The following is a 21,467-nucleotide window of genomic DNA, read 5'->3' on the forward strand; positions in this document are numbered from 1 at the left end:
TACTTACTACAATAATTCAGTCATTACAGTCTCGGGTGCCTGTCTTCTTTTACCCTCGATGAATGCGTATAGGTAGCACAACCAGAGTTGATGCGACCAGAATACTCACACAGACGCATTGTCTACAAACAGGATATTTCAATTTTTTAAATCGACTTTTAAAAAAGGAGATTCTTTGTTTTGATTTAGGAAAAAAACGAATACTGTATTCTTCAAAAATACACTAATACACACAATCTTTCGTATCTGTGATCGCCTCAACTTTCGGTAACAGACCTGTACATACCCCGAATTTCAGGCAGGTCCTCCAGCGTTAACTGACTGCGTTTTTTGACTTGTTATAATATAATAGCTTCTCAAATAGTTCAAAATTATTTGACTTTCCTCTAAAAAAAGGCACTTTTTAGTATATCGATTGCTGAGGGCCCAGCATTTTGATATCTTTTTAATATTAAAAAACCTTGAGGAGGAGGTACCCTAAATCCATGGTGAGGGTTTTATTAATTTTTCTTCTTTTGATTTTGATATTTAATGTAAATTGGACGATAATTATTCTAATTTTATTTTCTTCTGTATATTATATAAACAAAACTCACTAACTAAATGCATTGTAGGTACTATTCTTTATTACAATATTCGATTGCGTCATGCATTAACAGGTATATATATATATCAATATGAATTACAATTATAATTATTGCTATCTAACCTTAAATTTAACCATTATAAATATAAACCGTTGAACATATAGATCAAAATATATTTGTTAGAGTTTTTAGTTTATGGGTATTTATCGGATTTTATACCCATACATATTCAAAGATACCAAATATAAAACTTTAAAGTTGATAAATCTGTAAAGACATTAAAGTAGCCCGTATCTTTATAATCGGAGCACATTATTTTATAAGTATAGCTGAAGAGAAGGTCATTAATAATAACATTATTAAATTATTTACAAGACCTAACGCAACCTAACATTATTTAGACTACTATATATAGGTAAACTTACTTTTAAAAAAGCATGTAAATATGTCACACGTAACTAATAACGAAACTTCAGAGGTTAAATAATATTTAAAGAATATTTATTTTTTAATGGCTATTAATTCAACCACACTAAAAACGTTGAGGAATTGTCATCAATTAGTACTGTTATATAAAAGCTTTATGTAGTACAGTTCAAACTAATAGGTTATCCCGAATTCACGACAACGTCGTTTGATCTACGAATACATAATGCCATCCAATTCGACTGAGTATTTATTACACGGGTATTCCATTAAGATTAATAACAATATAAATATTATTAACTTATGAGCGAATATTTGGAATAGTTTTACAAAAACGAAGGCAGACAACCTCTCACTTTGGTCCGTGGGTTTAATTTTGATTAAAACGTAGCCAGATGTTTTCGTGTAGTATTTTAAAGGGAAATTCGCCGAAGTAATTGGAAAATATCTTGCGAAAATAATCGCCTATTCCCCGCCGGAAATAAATCCCCTGAAGAATTGCCGGCGGGAATGTTGTCTATCCCCTGTTCAGCCGCCATTACTTCAACCGCTCTATTTCGATTTGCCCGACACGGCTTATTTTTATTTGCCCCCATTACTCTTGGCTGAAATCTATACTAACTTATTTCCCCAGTTGAGATAGTATCTATTTTAGAATTACAAATTGGTTAGAGCTATTTATTAAGACGATTTTTTCACTGTCTTTAAAAAAACGTGTATCTCTCTACTAATGTACCCTCTAATTATATTTTATTTGCTGCGCGGAATAAAATATTTCTTCACTGCATATTTTTAACAGTTACTTTTCTTTACAAAAACTTCACATTTTCTATTGTTATTCGTTTGTCAATATAAATCATGCTTGGATGATACACGTTTTCGTCAAGACAGTTAAAAACGAGAGGAATCCGTTTAATATGCTATCATTAAATCTCCACACCCTGCAGTTTTTTTGTGTTTCTTTAGTAGTAAATAACGTTTCTGGGATTCTATAAAATTGTATCGGTTTGTTTATATATAATACTTATAAGCTTTAGGGTGATGGTTTCTAAATAATACACTCACATCATATTAATTTGCAGTTACTACAATAATTTAAGATGAAAAAAAATGTTGTGTATAGCCTAAATGTGTGTAGCCACAGAGAAAATTTCTGTTACCAATAATTCTGTACAAATTAGCAGAAATAAATGGCAATACAGATTTAATGAGTGAATCAAGTCGTGTTGCCGACTTTACATTGTTGTCGAGTTCACTGTCATTTATTCATTGTGATCGACAAAATTTGTACTAAACAAATCACTGATTTTATTTACGTTAATAACATACTTATTATATTATTATTAAAATGTATTAATATTATGTTTGAAATTATTTTTATTATTTCATTGCGCGCTGTTTTATGTTTGGTTTTATTTGTTCATGTTGCTTACTTTTGTAATACGCGAATATTCTAGCATACTTGGTTTTTAAAATTAAATAAACGTTGGTTTTCGGTAGTGGATTTAACCATTTATAGATTTTTTTACTGTGGTTAAAAAAAATATTTACCATAGTTGTTTAGCGCAGTCTTTATCTAATATTATTATATTTTTTGCGTGTGCGTATCTTTCACATAGGTAAATATATAGATGCACTCTTAGTTACACTAACATACGTAATATTATTTAGTTATGTACTATTATAAACGTCATGTACCTATATTGATTTATAATGTCAAGTATATATTAGTATAGGCGATCTGTTATTTAGACTCTAAATTCTCTCAAGTAATGTAATGTCAGTCCACTGAAACCTGATTGTTTTAAAGTATTTCTATTGTTAATATTGAAAATTTTCCATAATGATCGGTGATAGGGACTAATTATTTGATTGTAATATTCAAATCCGCTTGAAATAGTTTACACTGAATTATTATTGTTGTATAAAGCGACAACTTATTTTTGTGACTCTTCTCTATTTACCAAAAGTATTGTTTACATTGCATTTTATGAAGGCAAATTTACGATGTAATTCTTTCTAATGGCCACATATAGGTATATGAAAATACAGATTATGTGATTGCTTAATATTTATCAACACAATTATGTAACGATAAATTGATTTGAATTTTGCAACTCATAATTAAAAGATATCCATCTATTGAGCGATCATGAATTATTATTATACGAAGATATTCACTCTACGTTTACGCGAAGTAAAGTGTTTTAAAATTTATATTTATGTGTACACACACTCACGTTATATTTTGTCGTATTTGCGCACTATATACGAGTACAATCTGCCATGTTATATTGCTAAATATTTATTAACCTGAATAATTGAATCATTGTTATTTTACAGTCTAATTATGTACGTAATTTGTTGCTGACGTTAATTATTTTATTTATTATTACATTTCCACAGTAAATATATAATATTGTGTTGATGCAGAAATGTGTATAAAAAATAATTTTACCAGACCGACTGACAGACATAATAACTCCGAAAACCAATTATTTTCTACATTATTATTATATTTACTCTTGGGCAATTTTCCGTTATTTTTAGTGATTTTCCTGGAGTTTGTGTTCATGAATTCCATTATTGTAGGGATAAAAATAAACTTTTGTTAATTGTGCAGAATTAAGCTAGAAATTTTGAATATTTTGTTTCATGCTATGAGCTTGATATAGATAAATATTAAATCAATGTATAAATGATAGCTTCATGGCTTGATAAATCTGTATACATCCCCAACTTGAAACTGCAGAAGTACCTAGCGTGTATTACATGAAGATATTATTTTTTAATTTTTTTTTTCATACTACGAAAGCAAGATTGATTCTATTGTTTTCTCTCTCTCTCCTCGGTCCACCAGACGTGTCTAGCTTCCAGGCGTTTTTCAACTACATCGACATGCGGGCCCTGCTTGAGAACTTCTGCGTTTACCATGTTAACGCCCCTGGACAGGAAGAAGGAGCCGCTGTCCTACCAGAAGAGTGAGTAAAATAAATATTTTTAACTAACATTCATTTGATTACCACCATTATTACAATACTTACACATGACAACGCGTGTTTTCGAAATTTAAAAAATATATATACCTACATATTATCTGCTAGTTGTGTGGTAAAGTGTCGTATTATATTGATAGGTGCATACTTTTTTGTTTAGATATAAAACACACTAGGTACCTATAACTATGTATATCCATATGTAGTATTTCTATACCCGTAATTAGTGAAAATAATTATGAAATTTTAATTATATTTTTCAGTAATGAAATATATTCATATCATACCTACATGCCTTTTTGTTTACAATGCCGTAATCTCTGAAAGATCATCTAGTATAGATCAAGATTTACTCTTAAGGAACTTAAGGTACCTACTCTATATATTATTATTATGACAATAAGAAATAATGTCTACGATACTTTAATATAAAAAATAAAATTTTATTTTAAATAACCGACTTCTGAAATATAAAATGTATCGTTCCTACAAATACCATGAAAATGAATATAATATTTTTATATTGACTTATTAAAAAAACTATCCATTTTTTTATAATATATAAAAAAGCAGATTATTTCAAACGGAAATAAAACACAACATTCTTTAATTCCACCACTTTTATTGATTCCGGGATTATTATACGTATATGTATTTATAGTCGAATTAAGTAACTACGTAACCAAGGTTTTATTTATAACCAACATTTTAAATATATTAGGAGTTCAGGTTTTTATCTCTCTTACACTCATTATTCATATTTCAGATGATATTAGACATCAGTCAATAAATAAAGCAAACATTTTGGTAGATAATAAATATACCGTATAATATAGCGTACATTTTACATTTTATAAAAATAGTATTTACCTCGTCGGTTCTGATTTTATGCAGTGTTATCTTGTGAGAACAAGCGAATACGAAAATGTTCATTGTTCACAATTATTATTCTTAATGTGTCAGAAGGAAATATAGCTAATAGAATTTTCGAATAATTTCTACGTATTGATTTAATTATCCAGAGTTTTGCATGCGTCGTTATAATATCATATGTCCCTTTTTTAAATTGGTATCTACTTAATGAAATTATATTCTATATAATAATTTGGTATCCATTTCAAAGAGAAATACATACATTCGATCCATTCAACATTATGTATCGATATTTCAATAAAGAAACAAGTCAAAATTTCAAGGTTTTAAGTTAATAATGCCATTCGATATAGAAGTGTCCCTTTATAACTCTTAATTTCTTCAATATACTCGTATCATAAAATCGAATAACCCTTTCAGATATTGATCATTAATTCCGTTATATACTGAAATTTCCGTGTTAATTCTTTATTAAACTGTAAAATGTCATTGTGCATTGCTGAATTCCACTAAACTAAATATTAAAAAACATACACTTTCCTCAAAATCAAGGCTTTAAAATTAAAATGAGAATTTCTGAAAAAATCAAACGCCATTATCTTGAGTTGTTTGAGTCGGTATGTACATTGCCATGTACAGAATATATTAAAGTTTATATTCAATGAATTCTTTTTGAACTTAGATACTAACATATTTAAGTTTTTAGTGATCTTTCTCAGAAATTTATTGTAAGTTGGTACCGTGTTCCAGTATTCCCTCCAACGTCGAATGTTATAGGAGTATATTATACTTATGATAATTTCAACGCGCGATCATGATTTATTTTCTAAAACTCGCGAATGTTTGCTCGTAGATAGATATTTTTGCGATACATTATTGATTAAGTTTCATGTTTGTCTTCTCTTAAATGTTTAATATGGAATCTGCGCAATGGGACTTACAACCAAATTTTGTTCCCGTTACATACTACGAACCGATTTCAGCATGTTCGAAGTTTTTTTTTTACCCACGTGGAGGAATACACAGCAGTTTGTTATTTGGACATACAAACCCCATTTTTTTCAGGTCACCCAACAATATACATAATATTATATTATATATTATGCAAAAACTTACAAAACATACACTACCCGTTTAACAAAAAGCTACAATATTACATAGTTATTATTGCTAAATTTTCACAATGTTATTATTGGAAAAATTATTATGTAGCATAACATTAGATATTTCAAATAATTACATACAATTGTGTTTTCTATACTATACATCAAATCTACGAAATGTCTAACTTGTGGCGTGATGTTTTTTATTTGTTCACAAATCTGAAAAGCAGTGAAATATAGTTCACTCAGGGTGCATTGTCTATCCGGTACTTGTTAACACGTATGATAAATTTTGTCATAAGACTCATAAGTATGTAAAGCCTTAGATAGCTACGGAGACAATATTATGTACCTACGTTAGTAGTGAAAAAGACATAGTATGCAACATTTTTGGAAGTATAAGAAAAAAATCACAGAATTGCGGCTTAGCATAAGTGAATCTAAAACGAATTTAATGAATGTTGAATTCGAACCCGAAAGATTAAATCACGCGAAAAGCAAACTCCATTGTCCACAAACGGGCTTTTTTTCCATTCGCTTCATGAATTCATCACAGTGCATGCATCGTCTGCGCATTGCGTGCCTCAAATCGGTTTCAAAATGACCATTATTCGCGATGAAAGTACTACCCCAAGCAAATCCAACACCCTTGGATTTCTGTTCAATATTCCAGAAACTTTACATTTTTCGGAAAGGTTCGGGTGGTTCGTGGAGTTACTAGTATATGGTTATTGTAATTAAAATATTTATTGTAGTCTATAGTAATAGTCGATCAGATTGGATAGTTGGATTATTATTTACGATTTGCGTAGAAAAATAACCCATATAAATATACAAATAAATAAAAAAGGAATGATGCATACATAGTTTTGTTAAAAAAGTACGATATTATCTAGTAATGTGTAAAAAATAAAACAAAAGTTGGTGGTCATATTTTTCCAAAGAACATCAAAAAGTTAAGGAAACATAGCAGCATCAATTGGCGTTTACGAGGGTGAATATTAATTCATAGAAGAATATTTATCATTCATGTAATGCAAAAAACACCGACTAGATGGCAGTAAACTAGTTCCATGACCGATTTTATCATGACACACTCAATTATAATAATCACAGATCTAATAAATGTGATTGTAGAAATAAGTAAAAAAAAAAAACTATTATAATTACGTGTTTGTTATGCCAAATTTTACTGTTTATTTTTAACTTTTTTTAGTAGTTTTCTAAGTACGTCTTCATGGTGACGCTATATTACAGAAAATAGTCTCTTGCCAATCTATTTACTTGTAATATTATCTATGTCGTGACGAAGTGAAAACTCTGATGAATAGTGTAGTAGACAGCAAGATGAATGCGTCCGACAAATTCTCTTTGAGGCATGCACTTAACTACTCAGTGTTAAAACCAGAATTTTAAAGTTGAAGTGAAAGTGGATGATGAAGTGATTAGATGTAGACGTAATATATTATTATGTATAATAAATCAATATTGAAAATATTATCCGATAGTAAACAGATTAACCAAACCAAATAATATTAGGTTGGATTAATAAAATCGTGCTTTACCACGCGCTGCAAAGTTCGATACACAATGGGATTATTGACCCAACTACAACAATAATTAACGATTCAGGTGTGTGTTTGTTTAATTAATTATCCACACGTTTCTGTCAAAGGTTTCATATTAAATATTGCAGTTGTATACAATTAATATCATCGACATGTCTAGCGACACCATAATGATAGCGTAATCCATTATTATTAATTTCCTTTTGGTTTTGAATAATTCATGATAGTATTTCCTTCCGAAAATCTATATTATTTATTGGGAAATTTATCCTTTACGTGCGTCATCGTGGGAAAATTCGCGAACCTTTATTATTTCACTGCAGTAAAGCCAGTTCTACGAGTGGCATTGTCAAAATTTTAATTAATTTTCAGAAATACCCATAAATAAAATATATGTATGACATACCTGACATCTCTGACTCATGGTGAAATAATTGATTTTGTTTACGGTTTTATTAAAATGTAAACTCTGACTATCTATGTTGTCGTCATCCAATAAAAACTCGCGAATTGTAATTTTGGATTTGGAAAAATGGATTGTTTAAAATCATCTATGTCCAACGCGTCGATAGAATAAAAAGCCACAAGAATTGATTCGTGAAAACTTATAATTAATAAATCTAAAAAATCTTAACACCACTACACATGGATATGCTGAAATATGACTATATTCTAAAACATTTCATCGAGAGGTTTAAAAGAATTCTATTTTATGTAATAAAAATACTTTATGCAGTCATCAAATGTTTAAAATAAATATAAAGGATAATAAGGCTTCAAAATTATATAAATAGATTATCTACAACGTTTCAGGAATGTCCAGGGTTATGCTCTGAAAATACCATAAACCCTCCATTTTGACCTACGTGGTGCATGTGGGCCCTTAAACGAAACTAACTTGTATGATAATGATATCTACTATTGGTCTAAAACTCTAAGACGTTCATTATTAGACTCTTTATGGGTGGTTTTCAGATAAGTAGAAATATAAAAAGGTGGGTGTCATCGGTCTACTTTTAGAGATAATGGAACATAAATTGTCGTTCTTCACGTGTAGCGAAGAATGGATAAGGACTCTGGCAGGCGGCTGGTGTGCCGAAGGTGGCCAAGGAGTAGAGCACCATAATGATTAATTTGCCATAATTGTTGTATGTGTATTATTTTATGGCTGTCTTCAGAATTATTGACTAGGTCAGACAAAATGTTGATGCCCTTTGATGCATATTGAAATACCGACACTGTGTCGATATACGGCAAATATTTGCCGGCCAACCGGTATTATGTCGCCAACTTTACATTGATGAGCACCACGCGACCGTAAACATTTGTCTAACTTGGGGTATTGTGAGTACCTAGTATCAAATGCTGTTTATAGTTAAACGTTAAATAGGTACTTATTTAATATGAATTAGGTACGAGTACTATGTATTCGTCACTGCGTGTGTATGTGTGGTGAAAGTTTTCCTTGGGGAGAAATGGAACAGTTGAGGAATTATATGACGACGCAATTATTACCATGGGCGGATATATGATGCGGTATCCAATTGATAGATTCATCTCGTATTTCAACACTCGAGAGTGAAAACGTTTCGAGTGATTAAAGCAGACAAGTCGTGTGTTTTCCTAACGGCTCGCGCGGTCAGAAAGGTCCATCGAGGGTGCTGAAAATATTCGAGAATTTGCAGAAGGGCGTTCAAAACAGACGAGATGTATATCTACGTGAACCATAAGTCGCGCACTATATGGATAAATGTATTAAATATGACAGATTATTAATTCTGTTGAAACGGGAGTTGCTGCTATATTCGGTTTCATTTTGGCGACACTTCAGTTTATACAAATATTTTGATGCCGCTTATTAAATTCTTTAGAGGTAGTTTCTGCCGCACCGCACAACGATACTTATTACATGTCGCGTTAAGTACTGCATAATTACGACCATAGCCACCACAAGAAGGTGACTGACAGGGCTCTAGTCTGGGGGCCCGGCGTGGAGGGTCAACTTGATAAGTGAGATTGCCACACATTATAATTTTGGTTTAATGGCAAAAAAGTCGCCTGCGGCGCTATTTTACTTTCAGAGTATTAACATCTAAAAATTTCTAGTTGTGTGATGCAATTTTTGATTGTTGTGTGGCGATATTCGACAACTCTATAATTCAAGTGGATTTATTCAACAACACAGATAAATCGCTAAAGCTACACCGAACACCATTTAGAAAATGTTTCTGTGGAGCGTCCCACTGCCTTTAACCCTAGCGATAGGTAGGTGGGCTTGTCAAAGATCCTGGCCTGGAGACCCGCTTCAGGATGTAGCGGCCATGATTACGACCGTTCTGTTCAATACTGATACATACTCGACGTATAAGTGGGGATTAAATCTCTCTCCTTTATATGAGTGCGGGGAAATCCAAATCGCTGAGGATATTATCGAGATCTACGCACTATGTGCCTTTCCTCGAGGAATTGATGTAGGCTTTACAGCTGTATAGTGCTATTGATAATGTAACTATGATTTTGTTAATATAATAATATCTCGATGCCGTCGTCGATACTCTGCCAACATACGAGATAATTATTAGTTCAAAATGATCAAAACCAACTTTTTAACTAACTCGTTAACAAGTTGAAGAATCAACACAGGCTCAAAGTGAGATTTTATGTTTATATGTGGAATTCCCACCTGGTAATTTTTTCTAGTTTTCAATATACTTTAACTTAAATACCTAATTGATTATGATTTAATGTAATATTTTTGTTTTATTTAAGTAATTAATTTTTCTTTACGGGGCGCGAGTTATGGTTCGCACTCTATATACGTAGGTACGTACCTATATTGTAATGTAATACAGTATACCGAGAGAAATACATCAATACCCACCTACAATATATATCTTTGAAATGTGGTTAGGAAAGTTTGTTGGGTTAAATATTTGTTTTTAGGCTACGAACAAATAATGATTTATTGTTTTTGTTTTTTTTATACCTACACTTATAATATGTGCAAACGAAAAATATAAATAATTCGATTACCCGTTTACATAACCTACCTATACAGTTTGAAAACTAAAATATTATATTATATATATAATATAATACATGCATTTTTGTATACCTAGTTGAAAATGTTAATTCTCTTAAATAAATAAGTGGGATCTGCCTGGGATTGCAATCTCCAGTAAATTCTAAATGTTTCAGGGCAGGGTTGGCGAACCTTTTTACGTGCGCGTGATAATTTTTCTTAAATATTATTTTTCGACTGTCTGACGTGCCGAGCAGTTTTTCACGGTGAAAAAAAAAATAAAAACAGATTTTAAGAATCCTTTTAAAAAGTTTAAAAATTACATTTTAGTACCTACTTGTGATTTTATCGTTCATCGTATTTCTAGCCGAAGGAATATCTTTTATTATTTAAATATTTTTTCCTCATTTTCAAACTTCGAGGTCGTGAGAGCATTTTCATATATTCAATATCACTGAACTGTTTTCCATTTTTAGCGATTATGTTTCAGGCAAAATAACAAGCAGCTGTTATATTTGAATGACTGCCGATAATTTCATTAGGTGTGTTGATTAAATATTTTTATTTTTAATTGGCCGATGAATTAATTCTTTTTATTCGTCCTTGGTGATATCAAGGACTTTATGGTTTGTCTCATAATACCGTTTTACTGGTTCTGCATAAACTGTCCCAGAATACAAAATACATACTGCTTTATTGCCTTCGTTTATCATCTCATACTCCTCAGTCCACCAACGTTGAAAGTCTCTGTTGCTTGATTTTAATAATTTTTGTTTTTTTTTATTTCCACTATCCATGTTGACTATAATTTATTAAATTATATTGAATTAAATACATGCACTTGTCCTCACTGACACTTGCTATGGCGAACATCAGCTGAATCTAATAATTATTGTCATAATCTCCAATGATAACAAAATATGTTGCCATTAACATTTAGTATCAACAGCAGTATTGCCAGCTTAAAACTATATGGCCGTACGGAAAAATGAAATATAAAATATGAAGAGTCCGGAAATACTGTGCATTTAAAAATTGAATTTGTAAATCGTTCACGTGCCAGCTAAATTTTCGTATGTGTCACCACTGGTACATGTGCCATTGGTTCGCCAAACCTGCTCTAGGGATTGCAATCCAGGGCAGAATTTTCAATCATGATTGATTATTTCATTCATGTGATGTTTTCTTAATACTTAAATATGCATTTAATTATATTAGACAGATAGTTTCAGAGAATTTAATATTTTTAACTGTTTTAGTTTTAAAAAAAAGACAGGTCGTTTTTATTAAATCATAAATGTATGAATCAATGTTCGAATTCCAATATGTTCAATAACGGTATGATGGGATGAAGAAATAGAGTGAACTTACTAACTACTATACATAGGAGTATTACATATTTAATTACATTTTAATTTATAGTTTATTGCAGTTTAATGTGTATTCTGAGATAAAAATAGACCCTATTCAGTAGCTGTTTCATATTATTTTATCATTTGCCGTGAATTATGCTATTGCCTTTTTCAATTGTTCCTTTACCGTAGAAAACCCGATTTGCATATAAAAAGTAATGTGTTAATGTATTTAAACAAAATGCCGTGAAACTCGCGTACCTACATATGAAAATATTTTATGAATCCATTGTTCACATATGAACCTGTCAGATATTTTCGCTCCGTGTCGTGATTCAATACAAATTATCAACAATTGAATATTAAAAATATATTATTTTTGACACAGGCAGACGAATCTTTTATCAAACAAAAATTATCATTTTTCCGAATTATACGTTAAATTTGTTGAAAATAATAAATATAACTTAGGGAAGCGTCAAAAATATATTTTTATTGGAAAAACATCAGAAAATAATTGTACCGAATGAAATTCAAATACATAGTTAAAAAAAATAGGCATTTAAGATATTCTAACAAATATTGTGTTAATTCATGCTTCATTATCGATGACAATTTTAAAATATTGAAAGACTTATAAAGACAATATGAATTATAAGAAAAATATCAACAAAGTATTTATTAGAATTAAATGTATTGATTTGTCTTGTCGCGTTTTTTGCAAACTGATCACGCCATTAGATTAAATTCTTCCTGGTACATAGTAATAATTATCCATGCGGTCAATTGTCCGGGTACAATATAAAGGTGCATACTATAATAATTTATGTACCATGACAGGACTAGGCAAGATATTATTATCATTCATAAATAACGATACTACCTACTGTGTTTGGTCATCGACTGTATTTGTACTTAATTAGAACTCGAAAAAACCGCAAGGCTCCAAGGCATTTTTTACATGTATGAATAAAACCAAATATGATTCTTTTGAAATAGTCTTATACATATTTATGTGAATATTTTTTTTACATTTGTTTATTTATCCAATCTCTTCGGAGGTTTTTTTATTAGGCATGGCAAAAAAAATATCAAAGTTTGCGTCGAAATATCGAAGAAATACTAATAAAATTGTCTGTTTTTTTTAATATATATTATTGCAATATTCTGGGACTACTTCTTAATCTTGCTGTAATTTAAAAGACTCTTCAAATATTATTTGACGCCCCCCCCCCATTTGAAGCCCACATACGGTAATCCGTACCAATTTTCTGCATGCGTTTAATTATAATTGTAATAGTAAAATATGATTTCAAAACTCTATTATTGGACTCGAAAAAGAAAGCATTTTGATTAATATTTGTCCTAGCACAAAAATAATAAAAAAAAACAGTGACAACTTTAAATTTAGTACATGAAATAAGACTTAAAAAATCATATGCTATGCATCATTCATTTAACGGTCATATGTTTTGGTCGCCGGTGGATTACAGATAATTTGGCGACTAGTATATAGCCATAAGCAACAAAAAGGACAACAATTCCTGTAGAAGTAATAAAGAAATTCGCTTCCTGGGACTTCGCAGCGGTTACATGAACTATCATTAATCGCGACATGTGAAGTGGAGCTTACAACAATAATTTGCCTCGCGAAGATAGGACATTTTGATTGGATAACTGTTTATTTTGTGTTGATAAAGGCGTTCTAAATTCGTGATATGCGCGCCAAATGGAAAATGACTGCTTCGAAACGCGACGCCATTTGTACACAGTGACGTCAGCGTCTAAATTGAACGCAAGACGGCGTCGTTATGTATTATTTTATTGAAAACTGCTTTGTGATCGCTTCGCATAATATTGCACAGTGTGAAAAGTAAATATTTGGCGTACGTATTTCAATTCCCGACCCACGAATTGATTGATTTTTAACGATTTACTTAGATACTATTTACTTGTTCGTATATATTCGAACGATTGACAACTGAAATGCCTATAATATAGAGATCGTACTCGACTTTTAAGTTTACACAGACTCTTTTTATAACAAAATACCTACAATATTTATAACTCGAATTATTTCGCCGCTCGTGTGACTATAACGGGTTTTTTTGCGCCCTGAAATGCGAAGGATTGTTTTTATTAGAAATCAACATATTAAATAGGTACCTATTACAGAGTATGGGTATTTGTGGCAGTTTCCGTTATATATTATATTTAAACTGTCAATATGCCACTGTCTTGTGACGAACACACAGTCACATAATAATTAGCCCATTTCCAATTTATCTGCTTGCCACATATCGAATAGGTACTCTTATCTGTTTTCTTATCCATTGGTCTCTTACGTAGTCTTTCTCCGTTGTACCTAACATGCACATTTTCATGCCACGTTGTGCTACACTTATTTTGTACATTTTTCTTAAATTAAGTGTTCATTTTTCACACGCATACGTGAGCACTGGTACTACATATTGGTTGCTTAAGACACAATGCGAGGTCACTTTTGAAGATACTGTTCTGGTGTTCAAATGCACTTTGGTTCTGCACGTAATCTTACATAGGTATATCATACACACCACATTCGATTGACATTTGATGTATAAAATAAGCGTGGTTGTTAACTCGCTCAATTTCAGTGCCATTGATTAAGATCGCTTTTAGTTCAGCGTGGCAGTATATCATTACTTTTGTCTTTGTGATATTTATCTTTATATCTACTTTGCGGCTTTCTTCTGCATCCTGTTCTGTAGGTCTTCTGAGTCTTTCACAAAGACTATTATACATATATTCTGTAATGCCAATGAGTGGACAACTGTTGGTTAAATGCATTCATGCAGAGGTATCCAAAGGCCACTGAACGACCACAAGGATGCCCTAAACTTGGCTTGATCAATGAACTTGTAAAGTTCGGTGGATGTATTTACGTAACAGCGAAGAACTAGGGACCGAGAAGAGTGAAAGGAGCTAAGGGAAGCCCTCGTTTAACTATGAATTGATCCCGACTAATGATGCAGATGATAAATTAATGCAACATTCTTTATTGAGAATATACCATTTGAAACAACTCCAGAAATATCGTTTGATATAAAGATTTCGATATTGGTTAGATTGTTGAAATTTGATTTATTTCAATGTTATTTAAACGAAAAATAAACATATTTTGGTATTTGTATAGATCATTGGGGACAGTGTAGAAATTAATCCGTCTATTACTTCAATATATCGGCTAAATGTGTTTTTTTTAGTCGAGCATTCATTATGTATCTCTTAAAAAATAATAAATTTTAGGTAGGAATAATATGTCTAACTTCACAAAAAACAAATATAATGCAGTAGTATAGTTTAAAATACCTCTACAGCTATAACTACGAAGGTGAAAATATTGTTCTACGAAGGTTTTATGCCTCACGAAACATCGTTAAATTTATTAGTAGGTCAGAGATGACTTATAACCGCTTTCAGTTGATGGCACAAAGCGCAAAATTTTAGTGCTCATTTCGTAATTGGATGCACAATTTCCATTTCAGTTCGCTTCAGAGAATCTCCAGCCACAGTGGGTAGGTACCACCAGCCAATTTTTGTTTGACAATCCGAAACTGAAATTGGATTCAACTATATGGGTAGTTGAAGAATACCATGTAGTTGGGGTTTCCAATCCTGGGATACCGAATCCCGAAATCCCGGGATCCCAAACTATTTTCGAAATCTATGAATCCCGGGATTGGTATACATATTGGTAAACATTAACTTTCGGGATTGATTTTTTTATAAATTTTTATGAAAAAGAAAATAAAAACGAAATATAGCGGGAAAAAAATAGTTTTAATAACATATACTTAACTAGATTAGAAATAAACTGAGTTTGAATGAAGTTTGATTTATTACCCGTGTGTTGCCAATTCTTTTTATTTTTTCACACAAATTAATAAAAATGAGAAAGATTGTAAAACAACAATGCTTAGCACTTTTAACAAAGTGATTCCACCATGATCTCATACGTTTTACGACAATTTCATATTTGGCTGACTAATTAGATTTATGAAGCGGAAAGGTCATAAACCATGATTTACTTATTTTAAATCTCGCTAACCCATCCGTTACGTCTTTACTATCAGAAATAGCAATCTCATATAATAGGTAGGTAGGTATATGTAAACACTTAACACAATATTAACAATAAATGTCTTCGATAGTATAAATTGAATTATACTAGATTTATTTTTGACCGATTTTATCAATGTTTTTTGTATATATAGAAAGTTTAATATTATCTATCGAAAAATGCCAATCCCGGGATCGTTAAATTGTAATCCCGGAATCCCGAGTTCAAAAATTTGACTCGGGATTGAATTCCCTATATGTAGTATATTCTTCTTTCCCCTTCTAACTTATCGTTGATCATGCCTACATAGCTATATTGTGGCTACACTATCAGTACACCTGCAAATCGCTTTTTCCGTGCCCATGGTGACATTGTAGACTTTTGTCGAAATCCGACTGCGCGTGTGGGTTTTTACAAAGAAAATCCGAAGGACGGTACAAACATCCAAATATATTCTTCAAATTATAGTATAGATTATGCATAATTATATTATTATGCAATATTGTATATACATTTGATATTCACAGGACGAAAAAGAATATTCTTGCATCGGGGTGCATGGAGGGCGGCAGATTTCTAGTCGGAAGACGCCGCCCAAGCGCTGGCTGCCTGCCAACAGAAATCCCCGCCCACTGTTGTTACCACTTTTCACTATCAAATTAAATCCCCCACCGGAAAATTCGCAAATCCAGCGTCATCACTTATTCCTACATAGTTACCGGTTTGCCTATAGTTTTACGGAATACTCTTTATTGTTAGATTGGACATATACTAACCTAGTCATTAATAATTATGCCCGATTCTAAAATGTATTATGGATTTACTTTTTAATAACCCTGTGTTATAAATAAACGTGAAATACTGGCTTTCTAAAATATTTAGTTTATTTATTTATTTAAAAAAGACACATTGAGCACAAAACAAATTATTAATTCAAGACAACATAATATTTAGAATAAAAAATACAGGTAAATCAACTTAGTAGAGAAAAAAAACAAGGCATAAAATAATTTATAGCAAAAGAAATTAAATAAAAAAAACAACGATAATATTAAAAAAAAAAGCAAATTAAACAATAAAATAGAATTTTAAAAACAAAATATATAATGCATGTACTATGCACTAAAATGTCGATATCTCTAGGGAGTGCATTGACCAACCGCACAGCCCTCGCTATTGGTGCCTGGTGAGCCTGGCATGAGCAGCTCTCACCCAAAATAGGTCACGGCGCATACAAATTCAAATTTTCCAGAATATCAGGATTGGAAACTATACCACGTGAGAGCAGGGAAAAATGCTTTAAGAGCAAAAGTGACCTACGAGCATTAAGAGAATGAAAGGTGAGCATGCCTTGAAGAAAGTTAGTCGGTAAATATGTATCCAAAGAGTTTTGCATATATTTGACCACAGATCAAAAAGGGAAAACATTCATAATTTGGAAAGATTCATTGTCTGTGCACACATCGATGGTAAATGTAGAAGATGAACGTTACCTTAAAAAAAGACACTAGTCTCGATACTTTTTGCTATGCGAACGGTGGAATGCAGGGATTCCCGTGCCTACTAGGAGATTTTAAATAAGTGACGATCTTCAATAGTGAGGGATAAGAAAACGAAGTATTAGTCTACTAGTACGAGTATTTTAGTAGTGCCCGTCTCTGGGCGGGTTCAAATCTTGCGTCTGGTTAATATTACTTGTTTTTTATCCAATGATTTCGAGTATTTTTAAGTAACGATTCAACATAAAAATCTCTTAAAATTATTTCCTGAACTTGGTGGAGGTCCATAATTTGCTCTGCATAGTAGCGAGAAATGTAATTTTCTTACTATAAGTGGGTAGTTCTATCTAACCGAGTAAAATGTATAGATGGCTAAATTGTTTGATTATCAGGTGGGGGGTGTCGACCGATGCTACACTCACCAATGATACGGTTGAATTAAACTTATTCGGTAATAATCAGAAACCTAAGTTTCATACATTTAAATATAATTATTTGGTTTTCTGACTCGACTAAGAAAGTTGGACTTTTTAATTACTCAAGTTTACCTCTTTGAATAATATGTAAATATAGCTTAGTTAAAATCACCGTTATTTACACCGTACTAACTATGACGTCAAGTTGTCAGCTGTTTGCTCGTTCATTTAGAAATATCGCTCTAGTGCAGCGTTTCCCAATTCATTTTAGTTACGGAACCCTTCAAATATTTTACCATAGCCTATTTAAACAAATGTGTTTCTACGTATTTATATTATAATGTTAGAAATGAATCTTAATTTCCTCTATAGCCGAGATCCAAAATGACAACGTACAGGCAAGTCAAAATCTTTTATCTGTCACTTAAAAAATGTTTAAGTAAATGTTTTTCTTTGGAGTTATTAACATAATAATTCATTTAATTGTTTAAATATGCAATTAATCGTCATGTATGATCCAGAAAATACGACTACAACTCTCCAGTTCAAAGAATCTATAGAGGACTTTTTCCTCGAGTTAGCCACCAGACTTCTGAATTCAAAATCAAGGTTAAGTGGTAATTATCCATAAAACTTCACGTTTGATTTTAAATTATTCTGATTATAATGGTCTACGTAACAATCTGGACCGCTTGGTCTAGCAAAGTTTCATTATAACCCGCCTTTTTGACTGCGTGAAATAACGGAAATAGAAATTATAAAGGTACACCGAACGAACAAATAGATTGATTCGATTTGAATTTTTTTTATATCGCCGCTGTCACCTACTCGTGATTCAATGTTATAATTAGCCCTGACTGATCCTGGGCGATCGACAATGGTTGGATGTAGGCACGCGTTCATCTACCCGCACCTCACCTCACCACTCCACCGCTGATTTTATACACTTTACATACTCGTGGTGAATTGTTGCAAGTGCGTTATTTTCGAGAATTTTTAACTTTTTGCTCTTGAATTACGACTAGTACCTATATTAAATTAGTAATTTACTACCAACATAAGCTGTGTTAGTTTCGTCATTATCGATCCGGTAGTTTTTGAGTTATAGCGAAACAAATATACAGATAAAATTATTAAAAAAATGCTGATTAAAATGCGAATATTTTGAAATCACAAACACTTCAATTTTAATATATATAGAGTGAAATATTTTTTATCTTTTAAAAACCGTCAACGTTAGTTGAGCTCTCAATGTTAGCTCGCGGAATCCATTTGGGAAACGCTGCTGTGGTGTCTGTTCACTTCACTGCATTTCTACTAAAATTGATAGAGCGGGGTCGAGTGCATTTTGACGAGATGAAAATTTAATTATTACGCTTCTGAAGCAAATAGTTATTATTATGCTCTTGAGTTAAAATTTATAATAAATCTGAAACGCAAAAACTCAGACAGAAGCTAACTGTTAACAATTATTATTGGGACTAGAGAGTTTACCATAACATGAGGGATCCTAATGAAATTTTAGTTTTAAAATACTTTATATACTAAAATATAGGTAATATATATATATTAAAATATAATATAAGCATAATATAACTATATATTATATACTAATATATACTAAAAAATATTTTATAATTCTCTGAAACGTTGACTTGGTAGCCAGAGCAAAGTTCAAATATAGTGAACTTTACAAATTACCAATCAAACAAATGTTCACAACATGACATGAAAGAAAAGCAAATAAATAGAAGCAGTATTCAATAAACAGTATTAAAATAATATAAACAATAAATAGAAAAATTATAAATTATATGGAAGTACGCTATTTTAAGAATGTATAAAACAACGCCTGCTTATAATACTTATCCTCACGTAAGTGAAATATGCAGTGACGTCCCTAGACAAAATGCCGCCCTTGGGCAAGGCCATAATGCCGCCCCATTTTTTTACAAAATATTTTTAATCATCCGAGCTCGTGTCGTTTCTTGTCACCAAGGACGTCGAAGGGCAACGGGAGTAAACTAGACATTGCGAACCCGACAAAAAATATAGTCCTGTTAAACCATTTATGTTAATTAATACATTTTGTTTCCAACCATTTAACCTGATTTTTTTTAAAGTAAAGATATCTTAAGTCTCGTTAAGCACTCAATTTAGGTAGCTATTTCTATAGAAACCAAATGATTCTCTTCGATTTGCCGCCCTTCGAGTAACTGCCGCCCCCAAGCGACGCTCAATCTGCTTACCCCCACAGTACGACACTGGAAATATGTACATCAACATCCGAAGCGACTTGGTTGAAAAGAGTTATTTGGCATTACCAATGGCAGGCTAGTTACACCTTGGGAGAAGAAACAACTAATGTTTTTAAGATAGTAAAGTTATCCATACTATTGAAACGCCATATTATGATGTTTTTGCGTTGCACTTAAGCGGTATTCACTTCACCACTAATAAAAAGATTCTCTTCGATAAATCAGATGGCTTTGGCTTTATTCCACATTTTTTTGTAAGATGTACAAGGTTTTTTAACAAAACCGCCGCATTCATTTATGATCATTAATTTACTAATGGACATTGCATTCAAATAATATAAATCCCCTTCTCCCAGTATTCGAACTTGTCTATATACGTCTGATTTTATCTCTTGGTTCTGGATAGAAGGCTGCAACGATTTTATAACGAAGCGAGCGCCTCCTGTGCTTCAAGGAAACCCGCGTCCGAGTCAATCTAGAAAAAATATTCTCATCATTTGAATAATTCTTATTGGCTTTGATTATCATCGATACATTGTTGGACTGTTTTGTAATAGGTATGCATCACTTAGAATAGTTCCTATAGGCACGTACTTGAGACGTTATTTGGCTTATTTTGTTTGTCGGTTGTTTGTTCATAAAAACCGTATTTTGCGACCATGAAAAAATTCTCACGTACTTTCAGTTAGTATTGGTAAGCTGTGGAAACCGACCAAAAAAGTAATTTGGTATAATATGATATCCATATGTTCATAAAAATAAAAGACACACATTAACGAATTTTCGTAATAGGCTTATTATTTAAATAAAAGCTTAAGAGGTGGATAGAGATATTATATTATAAGAAGTAATTAGGTACCCACTTATTTCGACAGTTTATAGTTCCTATCTTCTTTTTGTATTTGAAATAATCGTAGTTACTAGACGAAGTAAATACATGTGGAAAGAAAGGTAATTGCAGGTAGCGAGTTCAGGAATACGTGACCGTAGACATAATGCTAAAAGTAAAATGAAAAGAGTGATATAATGTTAGAGGCTTTCACGGTTGTTTTTTTATCGTAGTAGATTTTTGGGTTTCCACCGTGTGTCCTTCTTCCTTCTTTACTCGACGTTTTCGGGCTCAACACACGGTGGAAACCGAAAAATCTACTATGATGAAAAGAGTGATGTTCCGGAATCAACCACGTAGAATAGCGCACGCGTCGCTTGGTGTAACAAATTCCAGTGTTGTCGCCGTTGAAATTAAATTTTCCCGACTCGCCACA

At 31.9% G+C, this 21,467-nt stretch overlaps 1 protein-coding gene across 8 annotated transcripts in view; it reads left to right on the top strand.

The window, feature by feature from the left end:
* The window catches only part of MESK2 (misexpression suppressor of KSR 2), a 345,381-nt gene that overhangs the window by 270,037 nt on the left and 53,877 nt on the right, over window positions 1–21,467 (top strand). For all 8 annotated transcript variants that reach the window (XR_015069751.1, XR_015069755.1, XR_015069756.1 and 5 more), the window contains one exon: window positions 3,874–3,994. Coding sequence is in view for 3 of the 8 variants with exons in the window: in XM_085941397.1 (XP_085797523.1) it covers window positions 3,874–3,994 (121 nt within the window). In the remaining 5 variants the exon portion in view is untranslated. The remainder of the gene's footprint in view (window positions 1–3,873; window positions 3,995–21,467) is intronic.

The sequence above is a fragment of the Rhyacophila brunnea genome, unplaced genomic scaffold, assembly GCF_057557595.1.
Source record: "Rhyacophila brunnea isolate RB1 unplaced genomic scaffold, BYU_Rbru_1.0 scaffold_1, whole genome shotgun sequence".
Classification (NCBI taxonomy): domain Eukaryota; kingdom Metazoa; phylum Arthropoda; class Insecta; order Trichoptera; family Rhyacophilidae; genus Rhyacophila; species Rhyacophila brunnea.